At 30.7% G+C, this 17,057-nt stretch overlaps 1 protein-coding gene and 1 long non-coding RNA gene across 5 annotated transcripts in view; one reads left to right on the top strand and one right to left on the bottom strand.

Annotated features, from left to right (window-relative positions):
* LOC117168509 (protein sprint) overlaps positions 1-17,057 on the bottom strand; it is a 353,946-nt gene that overhangs the window by 32,889 nt on the left and 304,000 nt on the right. For all 4 annotated transcript variants that reach the window (XM_033354234.1, XM_033354237.1, XM_033354236.1 and 1 more), the window contains 5 exons: positions 10,362-10,546; positions 10,009-10,184; positions 9,837-9,917; positions 6,083-6,684; positions 2,361-3,039 (listed from right to left, as the gene is read on the bottom strand). In XM_033354234.1, coding sequence (XP_033210125.1) covers positions 2,361-3,039; positions 6,083-6,684; positions 9,837-9,917; positions 10,009-10,184; positions 10,362-10,546 — 1,723 coding nt within the window. The remainder of the gene's footprint in view (positions 1-2,360; positions 3,040-6,082; positions 6,685-9,836; positions 9,918-10,008; positions 10,185-10,361; positions 10,547-17,057) is intronic.
* The window catches only part of LOC117168524, an 87,294-nt gene that overhangs the window by 4,103 nt on the left and 66,134 nt on the right, over positions 1-17,057 (top strand). The gene's annotated exons all lie outside the window — the stretch shown is intronic.

Raw genomic sequence — 17,057 nt, 5'->3', positions numbered from 1 at the left:
GGGAAGGAGAGTAAGAGAAGCGATGAGAAATAAGAGAAGGGGAAAGTAGGGGAAATGAGGGGAAATGAGGTCAGGAGAAGCAGGGGAAATGAGGGCATACGTGAATTTATTTCTAAGGTTTCCATTTAATTAGAATATTAGGTTTATTAAATAAGCAAATTGTTTTTATTGCCTTAAAATGTGTTTTTGATTTAATTATGAGCTTAAAAAAGGAAGAGCATGTAGAGTTTACCCTTATTTTGTTTAATCTTTTCAGGGTCTTGTAGCTTTGCGCAGAAACTCTTAATAATTTTAGTCGGGTGTACGTTCACCGTTCTTGTTTTCCAAGAAGAGCAACTGAGGGGAAATGAGCGTTGGGGAAGTAGGGACGTAAGGGAAATGGATGGGTTAGAAAGTAGGGGAAGCAAAGGACAATAATAGGAGGGAAAGCAAGAGAAATCAGGGGAAGAGATAAAAGGGAAATGATGGAAAGGGAAGTAGGGAAAGTAAAGTAGGGAAATAAAGGGAGGAGATGTAGTAGAAGTGATGTAAAATGAGGGGAGGATACGTAGGGTAAGTGAGGGAAAATGAGGGGAGGGCCATTAGTTAAAGTAGAAAAAATTAGGGGGTTGGGGAATTATTAGAAATGAGGGCGAATAGCGGAAGAGAAGTGTGCACTGTGAAGAGAGGAGTAGAGGAAGAGAAGTGTCAGCTGAAGAATTAAGGGTAGGGGGAAGTAAGAGAGGGGAGGGAAAGCATGGCTGAGGGGAAATTGGGGAGGGAAAGTAGAGGAAGTAAGGGGAAAAGGGATCAAGGGATAGTAGGGGGAAGTGATGGGAAACTAGAATAGGGTAAGTAGAGGTAATTAGTGGAGAGAAAGAAGGCAAAAATATGGGGGGGGAGCAGTAGGGGAAATGATTGGAAATATTGGGAATGGAAATTTTATTAAGTGGTGTAAGTTAGCGAATTGGGGGAGAGGAAGTAGCAGGGATTAGGGAAGGGGAAGGGGGAAAATGAATATTGGTCGAGGATTTGTATTGCTATTTATTTCTTTTTGTAGTTGCTTCCTCCTGACGATTAATATTATTATTTGGTTGAAAAATCAACTGTTTGGCGCAAAATTAACTTTATGTTTGGTTGAAAATTATTCTTTTTTGTTTGATAATTCCACAGTTTTGTTGAAAATTGATCTTATTTCGTAGAAAATTGATTCGCTTAATTGTAAAATAATTTTTTTGAACTTGAAATTTAACTATTGCAATTGAAGTTTCATAATTTTAGTTGAAAAATCATCTTGTTGGTTGAAAGTTGAACTACTATAATACAAAATTAAATTTTTGGGTAAAAGTTAAACTACTCTGTTAAAAATTTATGTTTTTTGTTGTTGAAAGTTCATCTTGTTGGTTGAACAGAAAATTCGTCTTTTGGCTTGAAAGTTTAACAATTTGTATAAACTTATTTTTCTTTTTTGACAGCACAATCTTAATTTATTGAAAATTTTGTTGAAAATTGACCTTAATTGTTTGAAATTTTTTTTAGATATAATTTTTTGAACTGACAATTTAGCTATTACAAAAGATTCATAATTTTAGTTGATGTGGTAAAAAATGCAACTTTGTAGATATAAAATTAAAGTTTTTCGTTAAAAATTCAATAAACTTGTTAAAAAATTAATTATTTCGTTAAAAACTTAAGTACTCTATTGTAAAGTTATCTTTTTTTGAAGAAAATTTAACTGCTCTGATAAAAATTCGTCCATTGATAAGGAAAATTCGTCTTTTCGGAAAAAAATGTTCTGTTGTTGAAAATTCAACTGACTTTGAAAAAATGCAATGATTAGGTTGAAAATGTAACAGTTTTTTTGATTCTTTAAAAGTGATATTTTTGGTCGAAAATTGAGCTGCTTTGTTGAAAATTTTCGCTCTTGGGTTGAAAATTCATCTTTTATGGTATAAAGTTATACTTTTTTGGTTGAAATAAATCAATTTGAAATTTTTAAATTTTACTTAGAAATTTGATTGTTTTATTTAGTTTATAAAAGGGTCTGTGTTGAAAATGTTTTAAGATTAAAATGCTGGTATTTGAATAATAATAGTCAGAAAAAATGAAAAACTAATCCGGAAAAAATCACGCACAAGTCAGGGAATTTTGAAAATAAAGGTTTCCAGCAACCCCATTTACGTAATGGAATTTTAATATTAAATACTATTTTTATGACAATTAACAAGAGTAAAAAAAATACATTAAAAATCCGATTTCAGCACCGCTTTCTTCTAACAACCTTCTTCGACCCTCTTTTTAATAGCCTTAAATAGGTTTTTTCATAGCCTTTAATAGCTTTCAAGGTATGGGAAATAGGTTTGAATAAAAAAATGACTTACAAACTCTAGACAGAAGATCTGGTCTCTTCCCCATCCCCGTTTCATTAAGAGATCCACTGTCTGGACACTTGGCTTCAATAATGGGTTTGAAGCTAGTGAACTCCTGACTCGTTACTTCCTTATAACTCAGCTTCTCATTTCCCACAGATTTATCATTACGAATCACAAGCCTTTCATTCCGTGGAACGAGCTGGTCATTAGCCACTAGCCTTTCATTAGAAGATTTTTCTCCAGGACTCAAAACTCTTTCTGAACCCACCAACCGATCGTTCGAATTTTTCAAGCGATCAACTTGGACTTCGCCACGAGCTACTCTTTCATTAGGACACCAAGTGGAGTGATTCGACTGGTCTGTCGTATTCCAGATGTCCTCATAATCCGAAATTTTGTCGCCTGGGGAACTTCGGTAATAAGATTCGAGGATGTCGGATTCTTGGTAGTGTTGTGAATTTTTCCTGGCGTCACGGTCTCTTCGACGTTTGGATTTGCTGGTACTCGAGGGCGTCGTGGGAGAGAGGATGCTTGGAGTTTTCGAACAGACTAGTTTTGATGATGGAGAGAGCACTGGAGTCGTTGGGGATAACGGCGATTTTGATGAGAAGTTCGAAGACAAGGATTTCGTCGATGTGGCACTTTGAGGAGAGAGCAATGAAGTACTGGGATCCGATGGTGTATTTTGCTGTAAAAAACGAAAGGATGGAAAACTAGATTAGCAATACTCGTCAGCCAGGCTGGTCTTTATTTTAAATCAACTAGCATCATCAATCGTGCGTGTAGATTTTCGGTTTCAGCGGGGAAAAACATTTTATAATAAAAAAGGAAAATTTCGAATAACCATTTATTTTTTAAGTTTATTCCTTTCTACATTCTTGAAAAAATTTAGTTGAAATTCTTGAAATTTAGTTTTCAACTAAATAGTTGAACTTTTATCAAAAAAAGATCCATTTTTAACGAGAAATGTAGGATTTGATATTTCTATTAAGAAAGATTTTTATTTTGAAGTAGAAATAGTTGAATTTATCGAAAAAGACGAATTTTCCACAACATTGTTGAATTCTTAGCCCAACCAGATTATTGATCTTCAACCAAAAAAGTGCATTTTTGACAAATCAGATAAACTTTTAACTTAGCAGTTTAATGCTCAACCAAAAAGATAGATTTTAAACCGAATATTTGAATCCTTAACCATAAGGATGAATTTTCAACCTTTTAACCAAATACTTGAATATTCAACCGAAAGAGATTTTAACTTTAAATTGGCAGTTGGATAGTTAGCCAAAAAATATGAAATTTCTAGCAAAAGAGATGAATTTTAAATATCTTTTTAAACGACTCCAATTATTCCTGAAATTTAAAAAAGCCTTTTAAAATTAAAAAAAAAATTGCTTTTAACTCTTCCATATTTTGTTCGACACTTTCATAAATCTTTTAAAATGTTTAAAAATATTTTTGAACTTTCGTTTAAAAATTGTTTTTCAAAATAAAAAATCAATAAAAATATTCCCAGGAATATTAAGTAAAGTTTTCTATTCTCTTGAAATATTTTAAAATTCTTAAAAAGCTTCAAATTTTTTTGTAATCTTCTAAAATTTAGATTATTTAAAATATTTTCAAAACTTTAATTATTTTTTAATCGTTTCAAAAAAAAAAATTTCTAAGTTTTTAATATCTTATGAAATGACTCGAATTTTTGTTAATTTTTAAAAATATAAATCATTTAAATTATTTTCAGGAATTTTAGAATGTTTATTAATCACCTTGAAACCTTTCCAAATTCTGAAAAATCTTCAAAATCTACATTTTGTTTAAAAAAACTTCAAATCTTCTCAAACTTTAAATTATTTTTAAAATGTTAAAAAAAATTCTAAATATACTTTAAAATGATTGTAAATTTTCTTAAAATTGTTGAAAACTCCTGAAAATTAAAAAAATATTCTTTAAAATTTCCAGATTTTTAAAAATGTTTTTAGATATCTTTTGAAATATTTTGTTATTTTCTTTAAAAATTAATTTTTTAAACTGAAAAATAATTTGAACCTTTCGGAGAAATCTTAAGAAAATTGCCTTATTTTCTTGTAACTTTTCCAAATTCACACAAAGCTTCTTAATTTCTGATCAAAAGCATAAAAAATCTATATTTCATTAAAAAAATATATATTTTTAAATTTTCCCAGAATCTTAAGAATAATATTGTATTCTCCTGAAACCTTTAAAAATCCTTAAATGCAAATTTTTTAAATCTTCAATAATCTACATTCTCTTTACAGTTTAAAAAAATTCTTTCTCTTAAAATTTACTTATCAAAATAAAAAAATAATTTGAAATTTTCCTAGGAATCTTAAAAAAAAGTATTCCCTTAAAATCTTTCAAAATATTGAACAAATTATTTTTTTCGAAATCTTCCAAGCTCTACATTTTGTTTATTTATTTTTTTAAATCAAAGAAAAGTGCATACAACTGGCTAAGAAAAAAAATGGTTATAAATTAAGTCTTCTTTTAAAATTACATAGAGGTTCTCTTTTGAGGAAGATTGATTTATTAAAAGAATAATCAACGATTTTATTTATAAACGGTATCTATAACATTTAAATTATTTTCAAATCAGTTAAAAACTTCTTAAAATTAATTTTTTTTTTAACTAGAACCTAAAATTATTTTAAATTTTTCCAGAAATGTTATTGCCGGTACCGGTAATTTTTGGTTAGTAGGAATAATAATTTTTTTACTTGCACTGACAGTGTATAAGCATCGTAAATTAAAATATTCTAAGGTTTTGCCCATAATTTAATTTTTCTCATCACTTTGAAAGTTGAAATAGTATTAAAATTATAGTGTAGTGGCAAAATGTTAAAAACATAATTATATCCCAATAAAAATAAATAATTTAGAATTAAAATGTTCTCGTTTATCAATAATGTTTACAAACTTTCAGAAATAAATGTTATCCTGAAGTGTTGAATGTCTAAAATACAACCTCAATTTTTTTAAAACTGAAAATAGATATAGAGATCTGATCTTTCTTAAATTGTACGTTCGATTTCTTAGAAAATTATTCTTAATTCGCAGACAGATCAAATTATCCTACAGGATCGCGTGGACGGAATGGTTACGTAAACACAGTGACCGTTCCGTTCACTAAGCCCGTTAGGTAATACTTTCATCCTTTTTCACATTTATTCACAATTTTACACAAAACTCAACAATCTTTTTATGTTTTGAAAATTTTATATTTATGTATTTGTATTTATTCATGTGTAAAAAAATTAATAATTAAAAGCTATGTGCGGCAACTCGATGTGCAATATTGCGTTGGAGTCTGGTTGCCGCAAACAGCTTTTAATTATTATTTTTTAACACACGAATACTTAATTAAAAATAAATCAATATCAATGTGTAAAAAGATAAAAGGCCTCTTGAATTATGTATGAAATTCTGAATAAATTTAAAAACGGATGAAAATATATGGCCTAGCGGACCCATCGCATTGCGCAAACAATACGCTCAGGCGGCCCGCTAGGGCGCTCCGTTCACGGGGGCCGCTAGGGTAAACTGATGGCGACTTTTTTTTGGAAGACTTGATGATTAAATATTTTAATTGATGAAGATTAAATTTTCCTATAAATAAAACAAAGCTGTTACATACTTAGGCATTAAATTATCGATTATATTTTACTCTCTATCGATTGATATATGTTATGCGTTATGCAAGAAATGGACATTACCTGTGATGAGGACTCATTAATCTGATTGACATTGAAGCTCACTGTCGTGGTAACGGTGAAATTGGTTTGACTTTGACTGATGCCAGGCTTCGCCCATCTGGGGGGCGGTGGAGGTGGTGTTTTGATGTTCTGTGCCGATCCCTGACTCTCTACGAGGTTCTTATTCATTTCCGGCAGGATGGGTGAATTCGTGCGCGAGAGATTATTGAAATTGGCGAGATTCTGATGGAAGTTCGAGGTAGAAGAGGTGACCGAGGAGACCTTATTGCTCCTGGAAAACTCGACGACTGACTTGGAGGTCTGAACTTCGATACTTTTGGTTGTCTCGGTGTTGGCGCTCGACTCCAAGGGGCTAAGAACATTACTCTCTACATTATGGATCACAGGCGAGGGGCAACGAACGCTCTGAACCAGGTTGGGCGAAATGAGCTTCTGAGAAAGCTTCTCACTTGGTGAAAGCTTCTCCAGCCTTTCTTTTTTGGCATCGAATGGTTCGTTAAACGTCGTCAAGTTTAAAGTATTCGGAGGCGTCGGCCTTGGTTGGCGTGGCAATGATGAGGCGAAGGTCGACGTCGTTACTGTACTCGTTGGAGAGGAACTCGCTGAAAAAAAAATTAATCAGAATTTTTTATAAAATCTGATTAAGCTATTTTTAGATTTAGTCAACCAGGGTAATTTTAGGAAGGTAGGCTACGGGGTAAAGTCGATTAAGGTGAGGGGTAAAGCCGGCTAGGACACGGGGTCAAGTCGGATAGGGTACAGGGTGAAGTCGGGTAGGAAATGGGGTAAATTCGGCTATGGTATAACATTAATATAGCAATAAATAATAAAAAAATAATAAAATAAAACATAATATAATATAAATTAAAGAAAAAAAATAAGTCGGGTAGGGTACGGAGTTAAGTAGGCTAGGGAAAAAGTACGACGGACAGACACCCGACCGAAACCATTACGATTTCTGCCCCGGGCTATGAAACCCTAAAATGGAAAACAATTAAAATACCGCATGAAACTTTCATGGCCGCTTAACAATTTTTCTTTGCTTATTCTCTTATTCTAATACCAAAAATTGAAAAAATTGTAATTATAAGAGAACCATTTGTTAACAAATAATTGGATTCATTCAAAAATACTTGAAACACAGCAACTTTGTAAAAAATATGTTAAAATGTTAAAAAATTGATTGAATTTTTTATAAACAAATAAGTGAACTTCAATGGTTTCATGGGGATTGGCAGCATTAGTCACTTGATTCGCAGTAAATTCGAAAAATTTATTGAAAAAAAGTTTTTTAGTTAAATGAATGAAAGTTAATAAATATTTTATTATTTTATTCGCTATTATCCATATCAGGTATTTATGTTGAAATAAATAATGTTTTTTCTACGGAATCAATTTTACGTTTGATCGTCCAATAAAAAATAATAATTGAATAAACAAACTTATTTAACAAATAGATCATTTGGCTTTTTGTTCGGCATTGAAGCTTTGTTTTTTAAACTTAATCAACTATTAATAACAAATTTAAAATAGTTTTTTATTCTCTTGAAACCTTTCAAAATTCTTAAAAAGCTTATAGTTTTTTTTCCGAAATCTTTAAAAATCCATATTTCGTTAAAAATGTTTTAAAATTTAAAATGATTTTTGTAGATTTAAAAAATTTCTGAACCTTCTAAATATCTATTAAACTGATTCGACTCTTTCCTACAATTTTATGGAAATTCAGCAAAAATAAAAAAAAAGATACATTGAAATCTTTTTCAATAATTTAAAATTTTTTTTATAATTTGTATAAATGTTTTATAATGTTAACATTTGACATATTTAATAATCATGCAAATGTTAAAAACGTTATTAAAAATATATAAAACAAATAAATGAATGAAAATGGTTTCACGGGAATTGGAAGCGATTCGTCAATTGATTCACACTAAATTTGATCCATTTTTTGACAAAAAAGGATTTTTTAGTTGAATTGATGAAAGTTGATAAATATTTGGTCATTTTATATACAAATTTTTAAAGCGATTATGCATATCAGGTGTTTATGGTGGAATTAATAGAGTGGTTTCTACGGAATCAATTATACCTTACTTGGCAATACAACGTATATATTATATTTAGTCGTCCAATAAAAATTATTTATATTTTAAACAAACTTAATTGACAAATAGATTATTTTACTTTTTGTTCGGCATTTATAATTTTCTTAAAAATTTAATCAACTATTAACCCGTAGTGGTCACACTGGGTCCAATGGACCCCACGTCAATTGGACCAGTTGCCATTAGCGTTTTTTTATATATGTACTCAAACTTTAAACTGGAATTTAGTTTCAGACTTCCTCTTTATAATCCAATATTTTTTTTCTCCTTTTAAACATTTTTTTCGAGAAATTTGACTTTTTCGCAAAAATATTCATCAAAATTTCAATTTGTGCGATATATCAAAAAAACTTCCTGCGTTTTACTATCAAAATAGTATAATTTTAAGAAAAAAATAGTATTATAACGAGCTTTGTAAAAAGTATATTTAAAATAAAGTGAAACACTTTTTATGAAAAAAAACTGTATATTTGATTAATAATTGATAATAATAATAAATAATAAATAATAATTTCTAATGTTATTACTAATTATTACTAATAATTATTAATTAATTATTTGATTATTTGATTAATATTTGTATTTATAAATAGTTCCATTTTATAAATCGTCTTTTCGAAGGTACGTTGATGCGAAGTTAGTCTGGGGACCAAAGGACCCAGGGGACCAATACGAGTTAATAACAAATTTAAAATACTTTTGTATACACTTTGATAGCAACCCACTCTTTTTTTTATAAGGAACGTTACAAACAAATCTTTCTTGTCTGATGCATTTTTAAACTTAGTTGCTAAGTATTATATATGATCGATTCTATAAAAAATCTTGGGTTATTCCTTTAGAAATCTATAAAAATTATTTATAAACATTCATTAAGACAACTAAAAAAATGTTCTTGTCGATAAATTGTTGAAATTAAGTGCGACTAAAGAGACAAATCCCTGCCAATCCTCACGAAACCATTTTCATTCACTTATTTGTTTATAACAAATTCAATACATTTTTTAACATTCACGTAGCTATTGGATATATTTGTTGGTAGGTAGGTAGGGGAAGTGTGAGAGGGGAAGTGATGGGAAATAAACGGTGGAGCAGTAGGGGAAATAATGAGAAATTGTGGAGGGAAAGTAAGGGAAATAAGGGGAGGCGAACCATTGGGAGTTCATGGAGAGGAAATGAGTGGAGGGAAATTAGTGGAAGTGAGTGGAGGGGAAATAGGTGATTCAGATCAAAATTATGGGAGGTCAAGTATGGGAAGTGCGTGAAGGAGAAATGAGTGGAGTGGAAGTAGATGAAGTGAGTGGAAATGAGGTGAGTGGTAAAAGAAGAAGCGAGGAGAAGTAGAAGAGGTAAGTTAGGAGAAATGAGGGGAGACAAAGTTGAAGTGAGGATAAACTATTAGAACTGCGGTTGAATAGGGGAGGGGAAGTGAGTGCTGAGGAAGGGAAGTAGGAGAAGAGAAGTGTCAGCTTGGTTAGCAAGGAGAGGGGAAGTAGTGGATGAAGTTTGGGAAGGGGGTAAAGGTTGAAGTGAAGGGAGGGAAAGTAACGGAGGTGGAGATTTGAACGACTTAATTAACGTCTTATTAGGTCGTAAAACCCTACTTGAATAATTTTTTGTTTACATTGTAATTACATTTTTTATTTTACCTGTATCATGTGATGAGATTGGACACAAGTTGAGCACAATACTTTCTGAGGTGGGAGTGTTAATGATGTTATTGTTGTTGCCTGAAATAAGACATAAATTAATTCCAGGTTTGATTTGCATGATTATTTCTAAATCAAATTAATTTTTTGAATTTGAACAGTGGGAACTTACCACAATGAAAACTGCTTAAGCTCGAAGTATTACTGCTTCCACTTTCTGGAGGTTTGGGATTAGCCATTGGATACCTCCAAAATTCTTGACCCAAAAGAGCTAATGATGAGAGTTGTTGTCGATTTTTTGCTTCCCTCATGGCCCTTGGTAGTATCAGTTGTACTGGTAATTCGTCACTGCTTACCAAAGAATCAGAATTAGAATCAGTTCGATCAAAATCAGTCAAACATATTAAAAAATTATTAGAGGTTTGCGCCGATAGACATTTGACTGGCGACGCAACCTTATAAAATTTATAGATTTTTATTTGTTTTTGAAATTAATTTCTTGAATTGAATAAATAGATTACTCACCAACATTGGGAATAGTGGGCGATGAGTGAAGGGATATTGTCGAATCTGTTTTCGCTCGTTTCTAAACTTAATTTTCCCTTGTTGGATTGGATGAGGTAATGTTCGATGTAAGGACCCTTTCCAGGTGGAAGTCTAACAGAAAGTGCCATTGTGTCACTTTGACTTGACTGTCGAACGACAAAATTCTGCAAAAAAAAAAAAAAATATTTAAAATCTGGTTTCTCTGTGCAAAGTACATTTACTCTCACTTTTTCATTGTCTAAAGAAGAGGGAATGGGAGATGAAAAGTTTTTCAATCTGACTGGTTTTTGCATACTGTTATCTGTGTTTTGCAGAATTTTCGCTATTTTGGCACGACTTTTCCGCCGGGTGGTCTCCTCTCTTGATAGAAGCGAGTAATTGCGAAGAGCATTGTTTTTTGGCTGTGCCATTCGTTCACTCTGACTCGGGGAATATAACAATCGGCAAAGCCGGAAAACAATGACTGCCGGGAACAATGTACCGACAATGCCTCGCCTCATCCGTAGGCATTTCTGCGCTGATTACGATGGCTTTTGTGCTTACTTACTGGAAAAATGTTTATGAGAAAGTGCATTGTCGGATATTATGACTTTTCACTCCAATTTTTACTTTCATTTCTCGACTTCCAAGATTATCAATAATATAAATAAATATCGCACTTTATCTATTAAATATGAAGATCGAATATTACAAATATTTATATCAATTTAAAAGTTTTTTAACGTTCGAGAACCAATACTTAGGAAAAAGAAAACAACTAAAATGTTGTTCAGCTCTATCGAACAAATGTATTCGGTGGGGTGTTTCAAAAACACACTGTTCTCATCAGGGAATTGGCGATTAATAAGAAAGTCGCTCCTAGCGTGAGTATCCCTGATGTCCTGGTTTACATTGATCCAGACCTTGATGTTGAGGAGGATGCGGTCATATTTAAGTTTTGGATGATTCAAGATATACGCTAGTAGTTTAAAATTGTTCAATTTTTAATATTTGAATTTAAAATTATTGAATTCGCAAGGACTTTAATCAAGAAAATTTTAAATCCCATTCTTTTAATTAGAAATAAATCTGGTCCAGGGCCCAGAATCAGAGACGGCGGAGCCCTAGGGAAGAAAGGGAACAATGCCCCCTCCCCCTTGAAACCGACCAGGGAGGGGCAAAAGATTGAATTGACCCCCTCTGAAGTCGAATGATTAAAGTCATTGGATCGTTTAAAGTTTTCCAAAATAGAAATTCTCATTGTGTTTGCCTATAGATCTGCTACTAAGAAAAGATAGGAAAATTCCTATTATTATAATATAGAGGAGAGTACTCGAATATGAGATATTCTCCTAATATGAGAAAGCGGGGTATCAGCTAAACTAAGAGACCCACTCTTTTGGTTCTATCACTAACTTGTAGCCCTTGAAGAAAGAGTAATTTTGTGGTATAGTCCATTTTTCATTGGGCTTCTAAATATTATAGGCGAACTTTTTGTAAAATCGATGGTGGTCGAGTTCTTGGAAGGGAATTCTTTAAACCCTATTTATTATTCATTAAATATGTATTTAGCAGTAAAGTTTGTCTGGAGTGATGGGGATTGAATAACTAAGTAGGAAAATATCGATAGTGTTGAAGTTTTTCATAGTACAGGTCAGGCATAGTAAGTGCATAGTTGCACGGTGTGTTTCTCATAATATGAGATACCTATGGTTTTTAAAACACTGTGGTTGCGCGGGGGAAATTGGTTACAAAAGTGTTTGTGACTACTGCAAAAAATAAATATATTTAAATAGAAGTAAATTTATACTTCGGAAACATAGAATGAAGTTTTTCATTAAAAATAATACTTTATTTTGCATTTTATTAGATATTTCCTGGGGATCTCGTATTATGAGAATAGTTTGACGAGTTTGGAAAAAGCACTTTTTTACATTTTTTGTATTTTCAGCATAAAAAACATTTTTAATAAAATTTTTTATTTGAGCTTCTTATGACAAACTAAATTTCCTTTAAAATGACCTATATTACTTTTAAATTCATTATATAGAATTCCGACAATCACGCCAAACAGAGTTGGTATCTCATATTTGGGTAATCCCCTCTATGATTATCCTATGATTAATACTCTATTCCAGTACCCATTCATAAACGTAGCATCATTAAAATTCTCGAACCCAGTCCTAAGCTTAGCTAGGATGAATACTTGAAATCCTTCAATTCTTTCTTTTTGTTCAATCTTGGAAATCTACCAAAAATTTTTGTGACATAACAAAAGAATTTGTGAAATTTTTTTAATGCATCCGAAATGTTTTTAATATTTGTAAAATCCTTATGGAATCTTTGAGAAATCATTGCATCCTTTGTCAAGTCTTGGTAATATCTCTAGAAATATTTGCGAAATATTTTGTAATATTTTTGAATTTATTAAATTCTTTTTTAAATCTTGGGAAATCATTGAAATATTTCTGAAATATTTGAAAATATATCAAATATTTTTGACATATTGGGTAATATTTGTGTTATTATAAAAACCTTTGGGAATCATTGAAACCTTTGTGAAATCTTCTAAATCATTGCAAAATCATTGAAATTTTTGTGAAAATTTGAAAATGTTTTTTAAATATATTTAATGATATTTGTGATATTATAAAAATCTTTGGGGAATCATTGGAGTTTTTGTTAAGTCTTTGAAATCTATCCGAATGCTGCTGAATATTTCAAAGCTTTCCGAAATCTTTCAAAAATCATTGAAATCTTTGGAAATATTTTTAAAATATATTTGGTAATATTTGTGAAATTATTGAAACCTTCGAGAAATCATTGAAACCTCTGTGACGTCTTTTAAATATATCCAAAATCTGTGAAATCTTTAAAAAATCATTCAAATGTTTTTGAAATCTTTGAAATAGCTTCAAAATATAATTGGTAATATTTTTGAAATTATTAAAATCTTAGGGAAACCATTGGAACCATTGTGATATCATTGAAATGTACCAGAAATTTTTGTGAAATCTTTGTGAAACCGTAGGAAACATTTGATATATTTTTAAAATATTTGGTAGTACTTGTGAAATTATTGGAATCTTTGGGAAATTGTTGAAATAATTGGACACTCTATCTGAAATATTTTGCGAAATCTTTCAGGTCTATCCGAAATCATCGCGAAATATTTTCAATCTTTGTGAAACATTTTAAAAATCATTAAATTTGTTTGAAACCTTTGTAAATATTTTTGAAATATTTGATAATATTTGTGAACATATTAAAATCTTTGAGAAAACATTGACGTTGTTGTAAAGACTTTTAAATCTACCCCAAATCTTCGAAATTGTTTTGAAATAATTGGAATCTTTGTAAAATAAAAGAATTATTTTCTAATTTTTGAAATCTATCTAAAATGTTAGCGAAATATTTGAAATATTTGGGAAATTATTGAAATTTTGGTGAGATATTTGTTAAATCTTTGCGAAATATTTCAATTATAGCAAACTTTGTCAAATATTCGTGAAATCTTTTTAATTTACCTGAAATTTTCATGAACCGTGTAAAATCTTTGGGAAGCTATTGAAATATTTGTGAAATCTTTGAAACATCATTGTGGAATCCTTTAAAAATCTTTGCGAAATATTTGAAATATTTTTGAACTATTCGGTAATATTTGTAAAATTATTGAAACCTTTCGAAATCTTTGCAAAAATTTGAAATTTTGCTGAAGTTTTTCGTCAATTATCGTAATCTTTTTAATCTATCCGAAATCTTGGCGAAACCTGTGAAATATTTGGGTGAACATTGAAATGTGTGTGCAATCTTTGAAATGTTTGTGAAATCTTTAGCAATATGAATATTATACCTGTATTTCTTATTGTCATTACTTAAATTAATTAATTAAATATTTTGTTGTATGGAGTATTTGGTTGCGATAATAAAATATTTTGTTGAATCAACAAAAATTTGTTCAATTTAACCAAATCTTCATACCCATCCAAGAAAACCGTTTTTTGTGTTCAATTTATTTTTTAGTGTACCTTAGACTCAAACATCCTACATTTAAATAAGTGAATTTGATCAAAGATTTGAGTACTGAAAAGAAAGAGCGAAAGTGACAGAAGGTGTCGACATGATGATTTGTTTTGCGTAAACAAAAGCCACAATAATAGAAGGACTATAGTTCGCTTGATCTATTCATTTTTTTATTCATTCCCTTGACAATGGTTTGCGCAATGCTGAGCTCCTAAGTGAGTTTCCACAATATGGCCCATTGTTTTAAAGAAACAAACGGTTTCGCACTCCGGCAGTTAATAGGCACTGACACACATTTTTAGCCCGCATAGACGTTTTTCTTATTGAGAGCAGCGTGAAACCCGATTATTAATACAAATAGCTGACTTTAATTCCGAGAAATCAAAATTTACAGAAATTAAAATGATAGTTAAGCCTAATAAGAAAATAATATAGTTTTAGACTACTGTCAAATGGGGCTTCGAGAGAGATTTTACCCTACAATGTGGGGCTAAGTAGCTCACTTGTAAAAAAAGTAAAAGAAAGTACTTGGAAGGAAATCTTTACAGGAAAATTAATTATTTATAAGTTTTCTAAATTAAATAAACTCCTTATTGAGACTTGTAATATAACCAGATTTTTCTTTAACCTCAAATATAAGTAAGACATATTAAAATAGGTCTTATAATTTCATAGATTTTATAATTTTCGAAATTCACAAAATATTGCAAGTTAAGTTTTTCGCGAGTTTTTTAAAAATACAATTGAATAAAATTTCCAAAAAATGAGAACCTTTGACATTGAACCAAATAAGATTAAAATATAGTTTAACATTTGTAAAAAAAATCGCTAATATTCAAATGTATTATTCAGAAAAAGAGATGATTCTTATAAATTAGCCCTATTTTAGGGTATAAATTGACCAAATAATAAAATGTCACTTTTCTTTTTTATAATTTGATATAAGAGTGATTGGTTTCTAAATAGGCGCCAGTTCTTTCCTATTTTTTATCAGGAAGGATCTTAAACCAAATGAGAAATTGAACATAAATCACGAATCATACATTTAAATTCTTAGTCTTGCGGGTCTGTTCGTAATTTTGGTGCTTGGATGTCGGCCAAAAATTAAATGCCTAGTATTTCAGTCCTCATGATAGTTCCTGCATTTACTGCATATTAAAACGAAAGGGAAATGCTTGCCAAATTGACATACATTGCAAAAACCGTCTTTCAGTGCAGTTATATGGTTCCAAAAGTGGTTTGTGGTACTACTATGGAACTTTTTTTTGCTCCATTAATTAGAGATTTTATAGCTAATCATTCACCTACACTACAGCGATTGGATTTAGACCTGACATAGAATTTCACTTTGCTAAGATGAGAGACTGAAAAATCTTCATTAAGGGCATGTGACACAGCTAAATACCTATATTACCGACCTCACTTTTTCAGTTCACTGAATGTTTTTTTAAACCTAAGAACTTTTTTTATAACTAAAATATCAAGCTGAAACTTTGGAAAATGTATTATAGTACAATAAAGTACGTTTAGGTACTGCATTTTGGTAGGAACTTCGCTGAAAATTATTTTATCTTTTCTCTGAACCTCGACATTTTTTGAACGTTCCAACTTTTTTTATACATAAAATATCGGTCTCAAACTTTGAGAAATGCAAGAGCCGAAAGAAAACTACGTTTAAGTACAAAGCTTATTAATAAAAGATGTAAAAAAATATATTTCAACAATCAATTCCAATGGCATCAGTCGGTAACATTGTACACGAAAATACGAAACCTGGCGGCCACTAGACGAGGCTCTAGAGAGTTCGAATTTTCGTGTACAACGTTACCGGCTGATGCCGTTGGAATTGATTGTTGAAATATATTTTTTTACATCTTTTATCATTAAGCTTTGTACTTAAACGTAGTTTTCTTTCGACTCTTGCATTTCTCAAGGTTTGAGACCGACATTTTATGTATAAAAAAAGTTCGAACGTTCAAAAAATGTTGAGGTTCAGAAAAAAGATGAAATAATTTTCAGTGAAGTTCCTACAAAAATGCTGTACCTAAACGTACTTTATTGTTCTCTAATACATTTCCCAAAGTTTCAGCTCGATATTTTATTTACAAAAAAAGTTCTTAGGTTCAAAAAAACATTCAGTCAACTGAAAAACTGTGGTCGGTAATATAGGTATTTAGCTGTGTCACATGCCCTTAATTAAAAAAAAAATCACTGATCGGTCCTGAATCGAAGTATTAAACTTGGGTCCAAGCTAAAAGGTTCCTATCTCTGATTAGGAAAAGTATAACTTGTTAAAAAAATAAATATAGATAATTTTCCCAATATTTATAATTGTTGTTAGTTTCCCATTAAATAATTTAATTCCTCGGTTAAGGGTATGTGACACAGCAAATACCTATATTACCGACCTCACTTTTTCAGTTCACTGAATGTTTTTTTAAACCTAAGAACTTTTTTTATAAATAAAATATCGAGCTGAAACTTTGGGAAATGTATTAGAGTACAATAAAGTACGTTTAGGTACTTTATTTTGGTAGGAACTTCACAGAAAATTATTTTATCTTTTTTCTTAACCTCGACATTTTTTGAACGTTCCAACTTTTTTTATACATAAAATATCGGTCTCAAACTTTGAGAAATGCAAGAGCCGAAAGAAAACTACGTTTAAGTACA

This window comes from Belonocnema kinseyi, chromosome 2 (genome assembly GCF_010883055.1).
Source record: "Belonocnema kinseyi isolate 2016_QV_RU_SX_M_011 chromosome 2, B_treatae_v1, whole genome shotgun sequence".
NCBI classification, from domain to species: Eukaryota; Metazoa; Arthropoda; class Insecta; order Hymenoptera; family Cynipidae; genus Belonocnema; species Belonocnema kinseyi.
This window is presented reverse-complemented; position numbering and strand designations above follow the sequence as displayed.